Here is a 22,661-nt window from a genome sequence, read left to right as displayed (position 1 = left end):
GAACTCATGCCAGCCCAGGAGAGCCTGGTCGTTTGCTACTCGTAACTGGAAGCTTGAGGACAAATAAACTTTTCTTCCAAAAGAGTACAGCCTCCATGAATCTTTATTTTTTGGGGTAGGGCTGGCTGGCCCTGCCGTTCCGTTCTTGACTGACTCGACCACCAGGGAGTTGAGCACCGGGTGGGTGCATAAGTACTCGTGTCCCTTGGCGGGTACAAAGTACTTGCGTTCTGCTCTCTTGGAGACGGGCCAATGAGGCCGGTATTTGCCACAGGGCATTTGAAATTTTTGCCACCCCTTCATGGAGAGGCAAAGCTACGCTGCTCAGTACTGAAGAGGACAGCGCATTAAACAGGGAGTCCAAGGGCTCCTCCATCTTCTCTGCCTGGAGGTGGAGGCGTGATGCCACCCTTTTTAGGAGTTCCTGGTGGGCCCTAAAGTCCTCCTGCAGGACTGTGGGGGGCGGGGCCGTAATCGCCTCTTCTGGGGAGGGCGAGGAGGCCGGTGCGGTACTTTGGGTGTCCGCCGGCACCGGAGGGTCCACCACCTGGTTGGTCTCCGGGCATGGTGCAGAGGATGTACGTCCCACTGACTCCTTCCTCGGAGGTCTGGAGAGGGAGGCCGGTGTTGCCTCTGAGGCACCGGCTACCAAACGAGCCCCCACCGGGGGCTGCGTCGGGGGCCACAGTGCCCACTAGTACCACTGGTCCGGCCATGGGGCCTGGAGTCACTGCACTTGCTGCGGCACCTGCTGCTCGGCTTGGCTGGCCTGGACCATGGAAGGACGACTACGAGCTGAAGCCGGGCTGATGAATGACCTGCCGCTGTCCCGGGACCGGAAGGAACGGCAGTGCCAGGAGCAACACCAACCACGGGACCGCGATCCCAACGTGGAGGACCGGTACCATCGGCAGCAGCTGCTCTGCAATCGGCTCCAATGGGTGGACCTGTGACGGTGAGATGCCAGTGATTGATGCCTGGGGCTGCGGAAGCGATGCCTTGGTGGGGTCTTGGAGTGGGATTCCAAGCGATAACAGCATCGACGTCCGTGCCGTGACCAGCTGCGGTAACCCCTGAGATGAGGGCCTCTGGCGACGTCTGCCTCGGTCCCGTCAGTACTCACTCCTTGAAGTGGAGCGGTGCCAAGAGTCTCGGTCGGATGGCATCCAACCAGACAGTCTGGTAGGAGTCGAGGGTGATCCACGTGGACTTTGACCTGAACGGTTGCTGGGCAACGAACAGCGTTGGGAACGTTCCCGGGACCGAGACCGGTACTGAGCCGGGGACGACTGTGGAGATCCCAGCGGTGGCTTGCCCCTGGAGCACGGGACTGACATTGGTGGCACTCCTGGTACCAGCATGGACAGGACATAGAATCATAGAATATCAGGGTTGGAAGGGACCTCGGGAGGTCATCTAGTCCAACCCCCTGCTCAAAGCAGGACCAATCCCCAATTTTTGCCCCAGATCCCTAAATGGCCCCCTCAAGGATTGAACTCACAACCCTGGGTTCAGCAGGCCAATGCTCATCCCAGGCCCCCTGCAGGGCCTCCGGCAGAGAGGGCATCCGGGGAGGCCTGGTCTGAAGCGACCGAGCGACTCCGCTCTATGTGAGTCAGAGGCCTAGAGGCCGGAGAGGATTGAGGACTGCCTGACATGGGTCTAGCCTCTGCCCCGGGTTTTCCTCAGTGCGGCTGCGAAGGCGGCGTCTTTTTGCCTTCTTCTGTCCCATGGACGGGGAGCGGTGCCAACTGGTGGGAGACTCCGGAAGGGTGCCGTGCACTGACACCGCAGTGCCAGCTCAGAGCGGCGCGCCGGAATCGGGGTCAGCGCCAACTCCATCAGAATGGCCCGGAGCCTAACGTCTCTTTCCCTCTTGGTCCGAGGTTTGAACGACTTGCAAATCTTGCAACAATCGCTGATATGGGTTTCTCCCAAACAGCGTGAACAGCCTGCGTGCAGGCCACTCCGAGGCATACATCGCCTACAAGTGTTGCACGACTTAAAACCTGGGGAGCGGGGCATGCCCCGGCTCAGGCTCTCTAACTGAACAGCTTACTAACTACAGGTACTAACACTGAACGAATAAGCAGTTCTGGGGACGAGCTACAGCAAAGCAGGAGCAGAGTACTTCCGATGCACCTTCACTGGCAGCAAGAAGGAACTGAGGGTGGGGGGAGCACGCAGCTCCCCTTATACTGCACCATGGAGGAGCCACTCCGGGGTCGCTGGGGAGCTCTCCCCTACGGATACTGCTAGGGGAAAAACTTCCAGCACTGGTGCACGTGGCAAGCACGCACACCTATTGTGGAATACACATGACCAATAACTCGAAGAACACAAAGTGAACATTGGGTAAAATAAACACTTTGGGTGAGCTTAGGGTGGATTTTAAGACATTTTCCTTACAATATGTTGTCTCACTAGTATTCTCTCTGTGTCAAGGTATTCATATTTTAACTGCTTTCAAAACAGTTTGATGAACAAATCCAAAAAGAATCTCTGGAAGCAAGTTAATGAAGGGGAACATTAAGTTAAAAAATTGTATTTTGAAGGTGACTTGCTTATAAAAATTAATCCGTCTACTCAGTTTGTTTTCACACAAATGCTGGAAGCAAGCTATTCAGTGAATAAATAAAAAAGCAATTTATTTCCATAAAGTTTTAATTATGTCAGACTATATTTAGGAAGTCTTATTTTTCGTCTTTATTATCTTGCTCCCTACTGTACATATGTTAAAAAAAAAAACAACCCAAACCTCTCTTATTTAAGATAACACCAAATTAACAAAAATAATGAGGAGTCCAGTGGCACCTTAAAGACTAACAGATTTATTTGGGCATAAGCTCTCATGGGTAAAAAACCCACTTCTGCAGATTTATGGCCAAATAAATCTGTTAGTCTTTAAGTTGCCACCAGACTCCTTGTTGTTTTTGTGGATACAGACTTACACAGCTACCCCTCTCATAACATCAAATGACACCTTCAGACTTGATTCCTGAAGCAAAAAATAACCTCTTACTGCAGTGGTTCTCAAACTTTTGTATTAGTGACCCCTTTCACATAGTAAGCCTCAGACTGCGACCTACCTTATACATCAAAAATAAGTTTTTTTTAACATTTAACAAATGCTGGAGGCAAAGCTTGGTTTGGGGGTGAAGGCTGACAGCTCGTGACCCCTGCGTAATAACCTTGCAACCCCCTAAGGGGTCACAACCCCCAGTTTGAGAACCCCTGTCTTACTGTTTCATCCCAGAAAGACAGTGACTCCAAAAAGAATTACTTACGCAAGTGTCATGTTGTTGCTAGGGTCAAGGCCAACCTCTATAACCGTAGTACCCTCTATGTCCACCTCTTTGCAGGGAGTAGTGTTTCGCCCAGTTACCCTGCAGGCCTGGTAGAACCCATGTGGCTTCACTCGACCAGAGTCATTACCCACAAACACTTGCAGCACTACTGGCTCATTGTGACCTTCCAGCTAGAACCAAGAAACAAGAAGTAGATAGTAAATTGACCTTATAATTTATTATGAAATAAGACATTTTAAAAACAGTACAACTGAATTGCAATGTTTCAGTTAAAAGATACACAACCTCCAAAAAACTGACTGAGAGTAAATGAACAATTTCCAAGGAGGGAGGAAGCAGAGAATTTCTATATAAATTTACAAAATGGCAGACTGATGTTTTGTTCTTCTTAATATCACATTGCTTAGATTGTAGCCTCAGGGATTTCAAAACCCGATTTATTCTTCCATAAAAAATATAAAGTAAACAGCAACTAGCATTCTCAGTTAAAATGTATGATCAATGTTGATTCACTGTCAAAATATTTTATGAATAAAGGCTTCTTAGAGACATCTGTTCATAGGTGCCAATCAATACGTTCAGTATTAATGTGCTACCCACAATCAGTTTGCAGGAGAATACATTTATGCCAGGAGAAAAACGTGTTAGAGTATTACAGGACTTTATAAGACTAAGTGTTGGCATTATATGTAAATTTACACTCCAATTTCAAACGAAATAACCATTCCTAAACTTTTTATAAAAATATATTTCTACATTAGATTAATGAGCTCTTAAAATGTTAACTGTTAATACTGTTTGTTCTTTTATACTCTGCATACTGATCCTAATCCTGTTTGAGCCACTTCAGAAACTCCTCGATCACAACAATGCCATGCAGTTCAAGGTAACAATTTCATGTTAACTAATGAAAATACTTCTATAAAATTGCACAGAGGAACCTCTATTACACTGTAGAGCAATTAAGAAAAAGGTTTTCAAAAGATTAATTGGTTTGGAGGAATTTTATATTTGAGAAAACACCCATCACTCAATGTATATAGTGATTTAATTCTCCAATATTTTCTCTAATCCCACTTTTAATTAATAATTTAAATTGTGGTTTGATTCACAGGGAATAGATCAAACATCCTGCAATATTACAAGTGCAATTCCTATTAACTAGCAGGAACAGGTTTTTTGCATCATTGTTTTACTAATGGCACTTACATGTTCAGTTGGATATGAAATTCATTGCACCATTCATGTTGCAACCCTTTGATAAAAAGTTATTCCAAGAACCTCTCCAGCTATAATTGTATCCAAAATCAAATTCCCATTCCAACCAACTATGCTTTCAAGTTTAAACAAAGCTCATCTTCAGCCTACACACTTACAGTGCCTCTTGTACACAGCTCTTATACAAGTCTAATAGTGTCTGGTTTATGATTTTCACGAGGATTTTTCATATCTTTAATGAGACATCAGTACATACACAATGTAATTTGTCTACTTCCTGACAAATATCTTAACAAACAGGACTCTGCTTTTACTTAGACGGCAAGAACTAATGAAACTGTTCTCTCCGTTCCTGATGCCTTTCTAAAATATATTCAGTATTTCTTCAATGAGCAATAAAGGATTTTCTGTGCAGCATCATGAGCAACCATGGAACTGTTAGATGTGAATTGAAAGCTTACTTTTTCCAGACTTGTTTAGTCAGATGCTTTCACCTTGGATTTTTTTGAGTACATAATTGTCTTAATATTATATTATATTATAGTTTTGGGGGAAGTGGAGGTGGATAGATGGAGGTTGTTTTTGTCTGGCATTTTAATTTACCTTGAAACATGAAGGAACAGCATTATGAGAATGTCAAATATATTAACAAAAAATTGAAGACAGGATTATGTTACACTAATTACTCCAACTACTCAAAGTGTATATGACACGGTCATTAAACAGCAAACTAGAAATGAAAGTATATATGATGTTTCACAGCAGAGAAAGGTCAACTGTGCATGCATTTGACTCAACAGATTTTAAACCAGAAGGCACCATTATGACCATCCACTCTGGCTCCCTTGAAAACAGAGGCCAAAAAACCTGTAATAATTTCTGCAGCAAGTCCACAACTTCTGTTTTAACTGTAGCGTATCTTCTAGAAAGGTATCGAGTCTTGATTTGAAGACTTCAAATGATAAAGAATTCACCACATCCCTTAGTATGTTGTTCCAGTGGCTAATTCCCCTCACTGTTAAAGATCTGTTCTTTATTTCTAGTCTCAATTTGTTTCACTTCAGATTTCAGCGACTAGATTTTATGATGCCTTAATCGGCTAGATTAAAGAGCCCTCTACTATCAGAAATATATCCCCATATAGATAGATTCTTATGTTTTAAGGCCAGAAGGGGTCATTAGATCATGTATTCTGATCTCTTATATAACAGGTCACAGAATTTCACCGTTACTCTGTAGTAAGCCCAGTAACTTTTGTCTGACTAAAGCATACCATCCAGAAAGGCATCCAATCTTGATTGGGAAAATCTACATGTGCTTTATCTGAAAATTTTCCTTCTTAGAGTAATGAGGTCTACAAATACATGACACTGGGTCTGTCTGTCTGTACATGCAGTCTTGGAGGCAGAGCAAATGTGTCAATCAGTGTCAGGGGAGGAGTGGCTCCACTTCCAAGAAACACCCAGTTGAGACACTTCTGTAGCCTAATACATCTCTGTGCTAGTAAGGAAAATTAAGCAGTAAGGTTAAGTAGAACAATACTCCTGCAGAGCAAGGAATTCAGTGAATAATAAACTGAGTGCAATTAATAATCCGATGTGTTTCCCCAATTAGCCCATTCAGAGTGGGTTGGATCTGTGGACCCTCCTACTCCAAGAAAGGCAATTTTGAGGTAAGGCACAGATAAATTTTCCTATTCTTATTCACAATGAGTTCCACAGATCCATGACACTGGGATTTTCATAGCAGTGTCTACTAGGGGGAGGGTGGCAACTATATGTTATATACAAAAAGAAGGTAAATACTGGAATGCTACAGCAAAGAGCACATGTCTAACGAAGGCAGAATCAGAATGTCTGCATGTCCAGGATGTAGAATGTGGAGATAGTATGAACAGATGACCAGGTGGCTACTTTACAGATTTCCTTGCACGTAAAAACATAATGAGCACACTGGGTCAGACCAATGGTCGATCTAGCCCAGTATCCTGTCTTCTGACAGTGGCCAGTGCCAGATGCTTCAAAGGGAATGAAGAGAACTGAGCAATTTATCGAGTGATCCAGCCTGTCATCCAGTCCCAGCTTCTGGCAGTCAGAAATATAAGGACACCCCAGAGCATGAGGTCCTGTCTCTGACCATCTTGGTTATCCTCCATGAACTTATCTAATTCTTTTTTGTATCCAATTATACTTTTGGCCATCACAATATCTCCTGTCAACCAGTTTCACAGGTTGACTGTGAACTGGGTTAAGTACTTCCTTATGTGTGTTTTAAACCTACTGCCTATTAATTATATTGCATGACCCCTGGTTCTTATGTTATGAGAAGGGATAAATAACACTTCCTTATTCACTTATTTCTTCACTTATAAACAGGGCTGTCCCGGGGGTGGGGTGGGGGAAAGAGGCTTGGGATGGAAGTGATGAATTTGTCACTTCCAGGACCAACCGTGCCAGCCAATCGCACTGGCCCACAGGGCCCCTGAAAGCGTGGGGCCCGAAGCAGTCACCCCAATTCGCCGTACCCAAGGGATGGCTCTGCTTATTGACCTCTGTCATATCCCCCAATTCGTCATCTATTTTCTAAGATGACTAGTCCCAGTCTTTTTAATCTCTTCTCATATTGAAACTGTTCTATACTCAATCATTTTTGTTGTCCTTCCCTGTACTTTTTCCAATTCTAACATATCTTTTTTTAGATGGGGTGACCAGAACTGCATGCAGTATTCAAGGTGCAGGCATACCATGGATTTATATAGTGGCATTATGATATTTTCTGTCTTATTATTAAGGTTTTGAGTATGTCACAGAAGTTGCAGAAATCATGGGGCTGGGTGCTGGACAAACCTCTCTCCCCATTTTGTCAGGGATGTTTTTAGTAAAAGCCAGGGACAGGTCACAGCTTCTGTGAATTTTTTTCAATGCCCATTACCTATCCATGACTTTTACTAAAAATATCCATGACAAAATCATAGCCTTACTTATTATCTGTCCCTTTCCTAATGCTTCCTAACATTTTTTGTCAGCTTCTTTTGACTGGTGCAGCACATGGAGCAGATGTTTCCAGAGAACTAGCCACGATGACTCCAAGATCACTTTCTTGAGTGGTAACGGCTAATTTAGAACCCATCAATGTGTATATATAGTTGGGATTAGGTTTTCCAAAGTGCATTAATTTTGCATTTATCAACAATGAATTTCACCTGCCATTTTCTTGCCTAGTTACCCAGTTTTGTGAGACCCGTTTAAAACCCTTTGCAGAGCTCTGGATTTAACTATCCAGAGTAATTTTGTATCATCTGCAAATGTTGCCATCTTGCTGTTTACGTCTTCTCCCAGATCATTTATGTATATGTTGAACAGCACTGATCCCAGTACAGACTGTTGGGGGATCCTGCTATTTACCTCACCACTGTGAAAACTGACCACTTATTCCTACCCTTTGTTTCCTATCTGTTAACCAATTACTGATCCACAAGAGGACCTTCCCTCTTGCCCACTGACACCTTACTTTGCTTAAGAACTTTTGGTGAGAAACCTTGTCAAAGGTTTTCTGAAAGTCCAAGTACAGTGGATCACCATTGCCCACATGCTTGTTGACTCTCTCAAAGCATTCTAAGAGACTGGTGAGGCATGATTTCCCTTTACAAAATCTGTATTGACTCTTCCCCAACACATCGTGTTCATCTATGTGTCTGATAAATCTATTCTTTTCTGTAGCTTCAATGGGTTTGACTCATACTGAAGTTAGGCTTACCAGTCTGTAATCATCACTGGAGCCTTTTTTTAAAATCTGGACCATATTAGCTATTCTCCAGTCACCTTGGACAGATTCAGATTTAAGCAATAGATTACGTACCATAGTTAGTGGTTCTGCAATTTCATATCTGAGTTCCTTTAGAGCTCTTGGTTGAATCCATTCCAGTCCTAGTGACTTATTACTGTTTAATTAATCACTTTATTCTAAAACCTTGTGTGAGTCATATGATTCTTCTGCCCAGGAAATTGCAATATCTCTGAGGGAGTGAGCTCTGATTTTGGAAGATGGAGTTATGCTTTTTTATTTGCATGCTTCTGAGATACAACAGCTCAGCCTGGAAATGGAGGATTCTGAGGCCTTTGTTCCCTTTGGAACCAGATAATAAAGAACAAATTATTTGTCTTTCTAAACCAAGTTGTGCAGTGGATATATATTGTGAGATGTTCAAGTGTACCACAATCTCTCTTTGGGATGCAATGGAGCTGGGTAAAAGGATGAAAGGATAATATCCTGTGCTCTCTAGAGCATAGAGTCAACGTTTGGTATGAAGGCAGTATCGGTTCTGGTTCTGAATCTGACTTTATTTTTATGGAAGATGCAGCACTCAGGTTCCAGGAAGAGTTCCCAATTCAAACACCTGCAAATTCATGGGATTACTAACAAAAAGACCAGTTTAATGGTTAGAAAATCATAAGATACTTTCATGAGCAGTTCAAATGGAGGGTCTATAGTGGAACTGAGAATCAGGTTAAGATCCCATGCAAGAACTCTGCACTTTAGGAGAACATAAAAGGGATGTCCATCCCGTCCTGTTCTCCTCCCCCCCACCCAATCTCTCAAAAAAGCATACCATCTCCTGGACAAGATGAAATCCACTACTTGTCTGTTGTGCTAAGGACACTAGACGAAGCAGCAATTTGACTTTTGGGTGTCAGCATAGCTTGAGTCCATCTTGAAGAAATTCAAGAATCCATGGTAGCAGAGAAACCCTTGTCCTGGTACCAATGGGTAAACCTCAACGAGGTCCTTAAAATCCACCGAGTTAGTAGATTTATTTCTGACAGCTAAAAGTGTGGATATTACCTCTTCTGACTAACCTTTTTGGCTTAAAAGGCTCTATTCAAAAAGCTGGATTCTTATTACAAGGAACAATTATGCATATTAGGGTACATTACACAGCAAAAAAATAAAGAAATTAAAAAATAAAAACAGAATCCTGGCAGCGAGTCTCAGAGCCCGGACAAACTGATTTGGGCTCATGCTATGGAGCTAAAACTAGCAATGTAGATCTAAGGGCTCGGGCTGGAGCCCTGACTCTGAGACCCTTACCCCTAACTAGGTTTCAGAGCCAGAATGTCTATACTGCTATTTTTAGCCCCACAGCATGAGCCCAAGTCAGCTGATTCAGGCTCCAAGACTCACTACCAGGGATCTTTATTTTTTTGTGTTTTTTCTTCCTCTGGGTAGACATATTTTTCGATTGCTTTCTGGATGGAATGCAAATGGAAGGTCTCTGTGCCATGTTGAGGAGATTGAGAACCAAGGCCTCATTGGCTAAAACAGGAGTACCAGAATTACCGCAGCTGGCTCTCTTCTGATCTTCTAGAGTTCTAGTGACAAGAGGAAAGGGAAAGAAGTCATATCTTGCCATCTTTGTGACAAGGCATCTGTTGCTTTAGATTTGTGATTCTACTGGCAAAAGACGAACACAGAAAATTTGTAATTCAGGTGGGGAATAAACAGATCTATCACTTGGAGACTAAATTCCTTTAGCAGAAATTAGAACACCCCTGCGCGTAGTTCCCATACTGAACGGTCTAACTTATGCTGGCTGAATGAACTACAATCATTTCCCTTTGGTTATGAAGCGAAGTGACTCCAGATTCCTCTTTACACAAATCATCAGGAGGTGAGGTTCTTTTAGTGCTGTTGGCATGTGACATGGCTCAGGTGTTGTCTGTCATGTTTGGACCAGATCCCTTGAACAATCTTTGTCCCTGTCTGAGCACCCCATCCCTCCAGATTGCATCTGTGATGACAACAGTCCTGACTGGTTTACCTTTTGGGAAGCCTGACTTGAATCTGCTCAGACTCACCCAACATCTGAATAACTTGGAAATCTCCTAAGGAGAGACACCATCACTGAGCAGAAGAGAAGAGGAAACTCATGCAAGCAGAGGGTCACTAAGAATATCCACATAGGAGATCACTGATTCCCAGAAGCAACAGAAGCTCATCTTCCCAAGGTTGAGGGGGACCAGACTTGCAATACTGTCCATCCATGTTAGAATTGCCTGTTAAAGACTGTAGGGGCCCTTGGGTTAGTAGAGGACAGTTCATGTTTGTTTATGTTGTAGTCCTGATGCACCCTGGCAGTTTTCATGCCTGAAAAGCTTCACTGGCCTTTTGATATTTTGCTTCAAACTATGCTTCCCCAGAGAAGGGAAGGGAGCTGCCACTCATGCTGGGTCTGGGGCAGCTGCCTGTGCCAGCCTAGGTGATTTTGTTACCACTGCTTCCTGGGTGCTCTTTGAGTCAAGGAGGGATAGCTGCAGGAAACCCTGCCTTAGCTTCAGAGAGGCTTGGGTCTCCATGGAACAGACACAGATCTCCACCAAGGCACTCAGTCACTAGGGAGATGCTGGAGACAGTTTCTGGTTTTCCTTCTCTTCTTGGCCTTTTCCACTATGCTGCATTCTATATGGGTGAGCAGGAGGCATGGAGAGTCCCAATAACTATGAGGAGAAAAGGAACCCACTCTGCTGATGAAGGCAGACCCTGAAAGCCTGGAGATGTAAGCCTTCCTTCCCACCTCTTTTCTCTTCTTTGCATTTGTTCTGAAGCAGGGAGGAGCTGGTCTGCCTGCCTGCAGCTAAGGAAGCAGATGAAAAATTGGCAGTTTCTCAGAGGTGGAGCCACTGCTCTCCTGGCATTGACTGACCAGTTCAGTCTCACTCCTTGGCTGTACATAGCAGAGACCCAGTGTCATGCATCTGTGGAACTCATTATGAATAAGGACTGAAAATTTAAAGAGATGGAGAAAGCACTACTTCTCTGGGTAGTTTATTTCAATGGCTAATCACCTTCACTGTTAAAAATCGAAGCCTTATTTCTAACATGAATTTGTCTGTTTTTAACATCAAGCCATTAATTCTTGTTCTGCTAGATTAAAGAGACCTTTAGTGTCTTGTATTTTGTCCACAGGAAGATACTTGTACACTATAATCAAGCAAGCTCTAAATCTTCTTTCTGAGAAGTTAAATTGATTGTGCTCCTTAAGTCTCTCAGGGTATGTCTAGACAGCAACTGGGAGCGAGCCTCCCAGCCCAGGTAGGCAGACTTGTGCTAGCTGCTAAAACTAGCTGTGTGGACTTTGGGTGCCAGCAGAGAGTCAGGCTAGCCACTGAGCTCTAGCCCACACAACCCCCATGGCTTAAGCTCTGGTTGCTAGACAACGTGTCCTCCACACAGCTAGTTTTAAGCGTGCTATCCTGAGCTCTGCTAGCACAAATCTGTCTACCCGCACCGCAAGGCTCACTTCCAGTTGCAGTGTAGACATGCCTGCACTGTAAGGCATTTTGTCCAGCACTCAATTCATTTTTGTGGCTCTTCTCTGCGCCTTCGCTAATTTTGTGAAGCCTCTTTTTAAAATGTGGATTCCAGAACTGGATGCTGTATTCCAGTAACAGTCTAACCAATCAGCCACACAGAGGTAAATTCACTTCTCTGCTCCTACTCTCTACTCCTGCATATACATCCAAGGATGACATTAACCCTTTTCCCCACATCATTGCCCTGTACTACTATAAACAGACTACCTTTACAGTTGGAAAACCTTGTTGTGTCCTGTCTTTCACTGAGCCTCGGCTGCCCTCAGTCAAGTACCGAGCTCTGTGCTGGGTCTCCGGCTGTACCACAATCTTCAGCTCCTTGCCTTCACTTTTAGTAGGATACTGACCACACAGCATCGGGCTCTTCTTCCCTCCGGCTCCTTTCTGGCTTTCTGATGCTCTGAGAAGTCCAAGCAGACCATTGAGAACATGTTATAAGAAATTCCCATATAAAAACAAATCAATGTAAAGAAGGGCCATAGATCAGAGGTGGGCAAACTACGGCCTGCGGGCCACATCCGGCCCACGGGACCGTCCTGTCCGGCCCCTCAGCTCCTGGCCCAGGAGGTTAGTCCCCGGCCCCTCCCACGCTGTTCCCCTCCCACGCAGCCTCAGCTCGCCGCACGAGCAGTGGGGCTGCGAGCTCCTGTCGCTCTGAGCAGCATGGTAAGAGGGCAGTGGCGGCGTGTGTGCAGCAGTGCAAAAGTTGGCTAGGGAGTCCCAGGGGGCAGTCAGGGGACAGGGAGCAGGGGGCGGTTGGATGGGGTGGAGGTTCTGGGGTGGTCAGGGAACAGGGGGGGATGGATAGGGTGTGGGAGTCCTGGGTGGCCTGTCAGACTGTGGGGGTGTGGATAGGGGTCAGGGCAGTCAGGGGACAGGGAGCAAGGGGGGTTGGATAGGGATAGGATCCCAGGAGGCGTGATTTGGGGAGGGGGAGTCCCAGGATGGGGCAGTCAGGGGACAAGAAGCAGGGGGGGTTGGATGGGTCAGAGGTTCTAAGGGGGGCAGTCAGGGGGCAGGAAGTGGAAGGAGGCGAATAGGGGCAGGGCGAGGCTGTTTGGGGGGTACAGCCTTCCCTACCCAGCCCTCCATACAGTTTTGCACCCCAATGTGGCCCTCGGGCCAAAAAGTTTGCCCATCCTTGCCATAGATTAAAAAAATAAAATGGCAGGTGAAATATTTATAAGAGCAAATGTTGAAGTTAGACTTGTCTCACTGACAGAGAAGGAACCCTGGAGGGTAAGGCAGGACAACGCTTCCCTGTCTCCTCCATTCTATGAAAATATGAACTGTTTTTCACATAAATAGCAGAGGGGAAACCAATTAGCATTACTAGAATACATTAATAATAGGAGGAAGACATATATGGTCTTCCCAGTATATTGTATAATCAGAAAACGTAGGGAAAATGATATGCATATTTGTAATATGACCTAAAACCTCACCAGAATTAAGGTTAAATTATATAAATTTCTTCTTAGACAGAAAAACAGCCTCATGCCTGTCTCCTCCTGAATTTGCATGACCATGCAAGTTCACAACTAGTATTTGGCAATTTCTGTCAGATCAGATTGAGAAATTTATATGAAAAAGCTGTTTCAAAAGTATTTGGCTTAAGATGATTTGCCATAATTGCACTGATTTTAAAACAAACGCAGTGCATGCAACAAGACCGTCTTTTCCCAGGTGTTTGGTCTTCAAACGTACTGTATCTTGTGATCAGTTCCATAATTAAAACCTGAACGAAGAAGCCCTCCAAAGTATAACATTTCACAATCAATTTTTTTGTCCATTTTAAAGGATCAAGAGAGAATGTCTCACTGACCTTATACAGTGGAGGTTTGTAGAATATCATGAACCAAAGTCTGATAAACACCTTTACCAATAGTGAACAGAACTATTCCCCTGGCAACTGGGGTAGGCTGGGAGAGGGCTTAATCAGTTTATGCAGAATGTACGTTTTAACTGTATCAACAATTAGTTTCTGCATTTATGGCTGTGAAGAAACCGTCTAAATGTCAACTAGCCAGTGTTGCCTTCTTGAGTGTGTGGATAGCCTGAAAAAAGGGAAAGTGTGAGATTCCCTCGTTAGCAATTTGGCTGGGGAAGGAAAGGAAACCTCTTTTTCCTCAAGGCCATTCACTGATGGTGGACCTATTTCCTGGCAACTTTGCCAGCCTTAAACCTGGAGAGGCTATTTACACTCTGATTGGAAGAGGTGATGGCCCATGGATTTACACAATGGTGGATCTGCAAAGTATCCAGCCTGAAATTCTCACTGTACAATACCACAGAGCAAGGCTCCATAATCTACAGGAATTGCACATCTTCTTTACAGGTTTCAGAGTAACAGCCGTGTTAGTCTGTATTCGCAAAAAGAAAAGGAGTACTTGTGGCACCTTAGAGACTAACCAATTTATCTGAGCATAAGCTTTCGTGAGCTACAGCTCACTTCATTGGATGCATACTGTGGAAAGTGTAGAAGATTTTTTCATGCTTTGTGTGTATATAAAAAGATCTTCTACACTTTCCACAGTATGCATCCGATGAAGTGAGCTGTAGCTCACGAAAGCTTATGCTCAAATAAATTGGTTAGTCTCTAAGGTGCCACAAGTACTCCTTATCTTCTTTACAGGCTTCCCCAACTCCTTGCCTAACTCCTGTATAGCTGAACCACAGTAGTTTTGCTACAAGACAGGCCTTCATTGCTGTAGAGAAGAGTGCAAGTTTTTCCCTTAATACTGCTACATGTCTGATTTTTCACAAGATTTCATCCATCATGCTCTCAGCTATACCAAATCTTGCAAGACCCTTGAACACTTGCAAAAAGTATGAAAGTAAATCTTCTGACTAAGCATCTAGTGGATGATTTATCAAGGGCTGCAGAAACTTAATTTTGTGTATTTATGAAATTTAACCTCTCAAGAGTCAAACTGTCCTCTGAGCCCGTTATTTATTCAATCTTAGCACAGAATCCCAAAGTGCTTCACCAGACCTGTTTTGTAGGCTTGCTTTCAAATTAAAAGAAAAGATGTAGAACTTAGAGGTTATAAAAGCATACAAATTGCAATAGTACCATTTTATGGCAAGAAATCCTTATTATTCAGCTTCAGTGTAGCCAAACAGCCTATTACCACAAAAACCCCTTCCGTTTTATTTTCACCCAGTTTTTTTATTCTACAGAAACCCTCTTCCAGTTGGAACAATCTACACAAGTTCAATGAAACACTAAGTAAACAAATGTAGAGAGCAGTATGATTTACACTACTGTCCTAGTTAACCAAAAATACTAACTACATTCAAGGATTTTAGATGATCAGTTCTCCATAGTTTGTTAGGAAATTACTGCAGTATACTAGCAGTTGAAAGAATGATGTTAAGTTTTGAGTCACTACATTTTCTCTGCTTTTCATGACATCCAGAATTTTAAATCATGTAATTAAACATGGGAATCAGAAAAGGAATGTTAAGCAATCTAATTATTATGAAAGTATAGTCATATTGTTCAGAGCTCTGAGATTGGGATTCACATTTCTTTGCCTTTACAGCTCACCTAATTACCTATGTCACAAGAGAATTCTCAATACAGAAACATATGGGTCACACATTTTGATCTCTCACACTCAGAATTCCAGCTAAACAGATTAATGAAGGACACTAAGATCATAGGAATTGATGGGAAGGAGAGACAGACATGTGACCTATTAAAAGTATATACACATTTAATACTTTGGCCTCCCCAGGTTACCTATGTGTTTTCTTTAATTATTCTACTTTTGAATCCTGAGTTATCTTGCTTGGTAAAATACTCCACATATACTGTGTTATTTTTCTTTGAAGAGGTACTGATTGCCAATTATTTGGCATGTTTTCCCCTTAAGAGTCTCTTGAAATTATGGTTATTATTTACAATCTAATTACCTATATTAGAGAGGAATTTTAAATATTTCACTGGAATCCCTCTCATTTGTCCCTGTTCCCAACTATAAAGGAGAGCTGATATTTCTACACTGTCCTTCTAAATTCAGTTACCTTTTACTCCCAGAATCAGTGGCATTCCATTTTCTATGCCTGTGCAAACAGCAACAGCAATATTTTACATATACTTATTTATTAATTAGCTTAAGGGGTATCAGAACCAAACAAATCATTCTGACTGGCATGGATGTTCAAACGAACTGCCAAAGCCAAATGCTTTTATTAGAACACATTCCATGATGCCTACTCAATATCTCAACATTCTATTTTTGTTTTGTTTCTTCATTGTCCTGCTAACTTAAAATGTGTGCCATCTGAACCATAGCTGGTCCAAATGAAGACTTGAGACTAATAGTGAGACCGAGACTTGGCATGATTCCAATGGAGGAACAGGAATCCTCCTGTTTGCCCTGGAAAATCATCAAAAATCAAAGCCTTTTAAAAAGGCTTTCACAAACTCTCTTCACAGTTTCTATGGAAGTGGGCTTTTTTCCTCTAGCTCTGACAGAAGATTAGAAGTCTCTTCTGAGGCAGCTAGTATTTCAATTGCATGAATTAGCAAATATAACAAATGTCATCATCCTCCCTCTTCTCCTGATGCCAAAATGTGAGTCAACTAACTTGTCTGAGCTCCACTAGGCAGAAAAGCAAAAATCTACAGTCACTCCTACAATCTATGTTTGTAGTGCTGCATCTCTGTACTCTAGACATAGATGTCCCCCTGCAGCCCATTTCTTTATACACCGGACACTTGCTAGAACGTGGGATTTGGGATCCATGCGTGGTACTGCGTTAACGCGGGGACCGCATTAAAATGAATTCCAATTAAACTAACTAAATTTCGGATCCATGGCCACAACTGTGTTGTGTGTGAATTTGCGCTATATAGACGCACGTTCTAGCAAGGGTCTGGTGTACTACCCACTTCTGATACTAAAGCATCTACTTTTAACTAGAATCTGCTACCTGGAACTTTATTAATTTTCTTCTTACAATCTAGATATATTGTATAATGCATACTACTATAATCAACCTTGTTCCCAATGTTCCAAAAGGTTATGGCTATATAAACATAACCTCTCCTTTACTAATGCATGCTGCTTAGCTCCTGTTATGGTAATAATGAACATTTTGCTAGTTTCTTCATTATTAAAGCTACAGAGGTCACATGTCTGCAGCTTAATAAACCTGTGCTCCCTGTCTGGAGAAAACTTCTATGCACTCACAATTCTTGTCTACAGGAAGAGCACTTCTTTCCATGGTAACTGAGAATTGCCTTCTTTCCTGTAAGCTTGGTGCAACCTTGTTTTCTAGCTTTCCAAACAATTTATTTATTAATCTGAGAAGCTACAAATCAATTTTAAATACTTAAAATTTCACAGCATTATAAATTTTTCCTGGTGAACTTATCACCAGGATGTTGGACTGTTTCACTTATACGTCTAGACCATTTGTGGTAAACAGACAAAAAATTGTTCCATTGATCAAGTACTTTTTTGCAGAAGGCAAGAGGAAAAGACTGGGTGGCAATGTTTACTCTGCATCCTTTGTTGAGCCTGGTTCTCATCTTACCAAACGAGATATCTACCATGAAGCCGCAGGCCACTCTGGAGAGTTTCTTAGAATCACTTTCTCAAAGCAACATTTTAAGTATGGAACTGCAATGACCCTGGGAACACAGACTAAAGGCTGTTTCCCTTAGGAATATGAAAAGCTCATCTTTCCAGTCAGTCATATTTTAATGTTCACCATTCCAGTGATGAACATTAGAACACATTGCAAGCACATACATAAAAGTAAAAAATAAATCTACCCACTTGACTGCAGTATAAAACTAAGTACTAAAGAAGCCACAGATAAAAAAAAAAACAAACAAAAAACCCCCCAACAAACTATTGTAAACTCATGGACGTTTTCTCTCTCTAAAGCAACTACTGAAATGTATTTAGTAAACTGTGTGAAGTGGTAGAGATGAGAGACCACCACCCAGGCTTGCCCACATACGAACACACACATGCACACAACCCAGAAGCACAGAGAGAAACAGGATTAGAGATTTATTTCTGAAAATCAAATACAGAAGTGAGTTCACATGAAAAACAAAATTTGGTTCAGCAGATAATCTTAACATTTTATCAAATAAAAAGTGAAAGAAGACGTGTTAATTTAAATGCTGAAAAATCGTAACAAGCAATTAACTTCTATATCCATCGCTCTCTCTATTTGATAAATAGAAAGACAGACAGAAGCAGATAAAATGTATCAACTGAGATCCTCACATAAAAATCTGAACAAGGTATTTTTAGGAAGACAGTGTAGAACAGTTGTAAGATCTCTTCAGTACTTATAGCTCTTTTTAAATAGACTTTTTACAAATGGAGCCATAGAATTGAAAAGCTTTCTATCCTTTGGGAATCTCAATCCACTGGGGAAAAAAACTTGGATAATCTCACCAGTACTGGACTGAATAACTAACTAAGCTTAGAATATGTTATATTGCAATAAATCTTAGCTTTACTTCTCTGTAAAGCTTAGCAATTTTAGAAGAAACTTATGAGCTAAGATATAAAAGGGAAGGAGAGGCTGTGTTTATGTGAAAACCTGAGTAGAACACTTGAGAAAAGTCAGGAGTATGTTTTATTAGCTTGGTGTTACATATGGTGATAGAACTTTAAAAAATGTAGATACCAACCCATTTCCTGCTTTTGAGTTGCCTTTGCTGTCCGTGCTGAGCTGAGAAAGGACATAGTGAGGCGCTTTGGCACTGTCGGCATCAAATATATCCATGCTGGATCCTTCACAGTCTCGACGTTTGATCCCTGGCCTCTGCTTTGGATTTCGTTTGCGTGATTTACGTGGCACCTCAGTGTTATCATTGTAGGAACTGGTGCTCATGTTACTGAAGTTGGAGGGGGAATCCTCCATCCACATAATGCAGCTCTGCTCTGATTCCAATCCACACCCTTCATCTTGGCAGGACATCTGACTGTTATCCAGCAAATCCTCAGGTGGTGGTGAGATGTACAGGACTGTATGTCTCTTCGGCATTGATTGTTGCTGCTGGACTGTGTTACTGGTTAACTGCTTTTCACTTACCCCTCGGTTACTTACCCCCACGACTGAGGAGCAGCTCTCCACTTGCATAGCCTTGCTGTCGGTGACTGAGGTAGAGTAAATGGTAGGACTGGAAGAGGTGGTAAAGGAGCTGCAAGCACCGCCCATGGAGGAAGAGGAGGGAGCTGAAGAAGCATCTGCGGTGTACAATTCAGAAGTAAATACAAGATACATGTTTGCACCTGTGCTGGCTATAGCAGTCCCATTGAAATAATGTGATTTGTGAACTGATTTTTCCCCCAAATGAAAATTTGGAATTTGGTAAGTTTGAAAATGTAAATGCTTCAAGCAATACAAGGTCTAAGCAATACAATATTATTTTTGAAGTGTCCAAATGGTACTTAAACTTTTGAACGATAATCAGTTACGTTTTTAGTTAACTTTAGGTCATAAAAAAGGCTGCAAGCAAACAACAAGGCTTTTATTGCTTCAACTGGACTAATCATTTTATCTAAAACAATGGAAACCCCAATGCAAAATGTATGCCTGTAGTCCACATTCAATGCCAATTAAACCATTCATTATTAGAATTTTTTGAAAAGACGGGACTGTGCTTAGCCACAAAATATTAAAATAAGTTTCTAACCTATGAAGCAGAGAACTACAGGTCATTTTTAATGCAGACACTCCCTGCTTCAGAGGCAAATCCTGGAATAAAAATATGAGAAAATAAATGAGAAAATTGCTGCTGATTCCAGATATCAATTATAAAATGAGAAATAAAATATAAAATCAACTGAACTGTAGGCAAAATGGAACTGGTACCAGTCACTATGATATGGGTTGTTTATTGTGTAGGTTCAGAACAGGGACAAAACTGATTTGTAGCATGCTGAGCATGGAAAGATAAAAGGCCACTAGGAACTCAGAGGCTGAAGAAGTCATCATCAAATTACATACCCCCATCTCCCAAGAACTTGTTAGCTGGTCCCCTTAAATACAGAGTTAAAAGCCATATAGAACCAATGAGGGGACAGAACTCTTAGTTCAATCATGCCTCAGTGTCCTCAGAGACATTAATAGAGTCCTACACCTATCTACCCACCTACTCTAGCAAAAATTATTTGACTAACTAAACTGGGAACCCTACAGATCAGACTGCCCTTGATACAGGAAAGCAGGACTAAGGGTTCAACAACAACAACAACAAAAACAGAAGATTTTTGAAGAGCAACAGGGTCATTTCTGCTAAAGATTTTTTTTAAAATAAATCTCTCAAAACTTGACATATCAATCAGCAAGTTAACAAAAACAAAGAAGGTTAAAATTCAAATAGATGTTTTCAATGATAGTAGCTTATTGCAGAACAACTCACAGAACTTCACGTTTTACATCAGATTGTAAACCCTCCAGGGAAGGAACTATTTTCTTCTGTTTTTATAGTGCTGACCACACCAAAACTCAAGCAAAAATACCACCACCACAAACTTCAAAGGGAAATAAACCTACACTGGAATATCATAGCTGAATAGTCATTATTGCAGTGCAAAGAGTAATATCTGCTGTAAGGAGGAAGTTAGGTTTTTTGAGGGGTTTTAAATCCAAAGACAGGAGTCTCTGATAAGCCACTCAAATGATGAAATTATTTCCATAATGTGGAAATTCAGTTAATTAATCTGTATTCTAACCATCTTGGACCACGCTGAGGAAATCTCAGAGAATTAAAAAAGGGGAAAACACAGTTTTTTGTTTAACCATGAAGTGAATATTTATTTTCAGGTATAGTAAAAATGAGAAAATCATACAAAACCCCTGTGTATTTGTGATTAAAATTGAAGCATCAGAACCATATGAAGAGTCATTAAAAATGAAGGCTGTTTTTAAAACAAAAAAACTTAGATGTTTTTCTGTTCCAAGTGAAATGAAAAATAATCCCTGTCTGTGGTTAAGTTTTAAGAGAAATTTACTTGTCAGTACAGTTTATCAATAAATTACTCTTTTGGCTATGTAGAAAGAGACTCCCTTCCTCCACCTCCTGGACAAGCTGAATGATACCAGTTCCATTTTCCAGTTTGTTCCTTGGTAAATGTAGTGGCTGAAGCTGGAAGATTCAGTCACTGTGAACTGCATTCAAATTTAAAGACAAATTTATCTGTTTTGTAGCATGCATTAATACAATGCTTCTTCTGTAGAAACATTTATAAAATTGGAAAAAACTTCTTCATCTAGATATTAATTTCAGTGACAATATTTAGGAGCTGATTTGCAACCACTTTGAGCTGAGAAAGATTGCTACCATACATGTTTTTACCTTGTTTAGTTAGCGGCAACAGCATTAGTTTTCATTTAGTATTTGTAAACTCACCCACATAGAAATAAGAGTGTGCAGCACGCACCCGGCACGTGTGCTGCATGCAAGGTTTGCAAGTGGAATACATGAAGCATTCAGCAATAATGCTGCAGACTGGTCCTGCAGCAGAGCAACATTTTCCCTTCTTAGGTATCAATCCATTTACAGATTGAACGAAACACCATGCACATCCAGAATGCAGAATATGAACATGTCATGGATCCCTGCCCATGACAAACATTTTAACTGGAGTAATAAACAATTACACAGCTGACCCTTGAGTCACATAACAAAGTTCTAAAATTGGGATAAAGGTGATCAGCCTTCTGCAGAATTTAGTGTTAAGGATTACTTGTGGAAACATTTTGTAGCAAATATTGAAGTAAACATTAAAATGAGCTCTTCTAAAGAAGCATTCATGTAAAAAACCAAAGCAGCAGAATTTAGCACTTTATACATGCAAGTCTGCACTGGGACAGGTATACCAAACGGTGATCATATCCTGCATTTAAAATAGAAACCCTAGAAACCCAACAGATGAATTTTATCTTAATTTTTGTGGAAAAAACTTTTGGCACGCGGCCCATCAGAGAAAGCTGCTGGGGGCTGCGGGAAGCAGTGGCCAGCACATCCCTCAGTCCGCGCCGCTTCCCACAGCCCCCATTGGCCTGGAATGGTGAACCGCGGCCAGTGGGAGCTGCGATGGGCTGAACCTGCGGACGCTGCAGGTAAACAAACCGTCCGGGCCCGCCAACGGCTTTCCCTGACGGGCTGCGTGCCAAAGGTTGCTGATCCCTGATGTAAACAATATTATTTATTAGCACAAAGCAAAATAGCTGGTAATGCTGTCTGAGGTCACCAGCGAACAATATTTCAAACTTTAATCATAAATACTACCAGGTTCCAAAACAAATTTCCTCTGTATTTTTAAGAGAATTTGAAGGAAATATATATTCTCCTAGAGGGACCAGTTGCACTGTATTCCAATTAGCAGGGATGTCCTGTGTATTGGTAATGAGGGAAACAAATGGCAAGCTAAACGAATACTGTTTAATACAATCCAAATATCCTTCTCTTTTGCTATATATTCTCAAAAGTATTCAAATATCATCCGTTAATATGCAACTGTTAAAATATATGTATAGCTTTGTGAAGTTCAGTGTTTTTCCGATCATACCTCAAAAATATACAAACAGCAGCACGAGGATCACATCAATCACAGAAGCAGATCATTTATATTCTGCCCTTATACAAATCCAGGCAAATTTGAAATGTATTTTTGAGGATAAATCAGTGTAAATGTGCTTTCTAAACATTTCAAGTTATGCCACTACTAAAAATAATGCAAGTATTTCGTGTTTAGAGGTAGAGCCAATAGGTCTC

At 41.8% G+C, this 22,661-nt stretch overlaps 1 protein-coding gene across 8 annotated transcripts in view; it reads right to left on the bottom strand.

The window, feature by feature from the left end:
- NFAT5 (nuclear factor of activated T cells 5) overlaps positions 1 to 22,661 on the bottom strand; it is a 150,384-nt gene that overhangs the window by 58,926 nt on the left and 68,797 nt on the right. For 3 of the 8 annotated variants that reach the window (XM_073308340.1, XM_073308339.1, XM_073308341.1), the window contains 4 exons: positions 19,575 to 19,636; positions 18,567 to 19,125; positions 12,104 to 12,296; positions 3,288 to 3,478 (listed from right to left, as the gene is read on the bottom strand). In XM_073308340.1, coding sequence (XP_073164441.1) covers positions 3,288 to 3,478; positions 12,104 to 12,296; positions 18,567 to 19,096 — 914 coding nt within the window. In that variant the 5' untranslated portion in view covers positions 19,097 to 19,125; positions 19,575 to 19,636. The remainder of the gene's footprint in view (positions 1 to 3,287; positions 3,479 to 12,103; positions 12,297 to 18,566; positions 19,126 to 19,574; positions 19,637 to 22,661) is intronic. The other 5 variants (XM_073308338.1, XM_073308337.1, XM_073308336.1 and 2 more) reach the window with 3 other exon arrangements.

The sequence above is a fragment of the Lepidochelys kempii genome, chromosome 12 (assembly GCF_965140265.1).
Source record: "Lepidochelys kempii isolate rLepKem1 chromosome 12, rLepKem1.hap2, whole genome shotgun sequence".
Taxonomy (NCBI): domain Eukaryota; kingdom Metazoa; phylum Chordata; order Testudines; family Cheloniidae; genus Lepidochelys; species Lepidochelys kempii.
The sequence above is the reverse complement of the archived record's forward strand: the minus strand, read 5'-3'. Positions and strand labels throughout refer to the sequence as shown.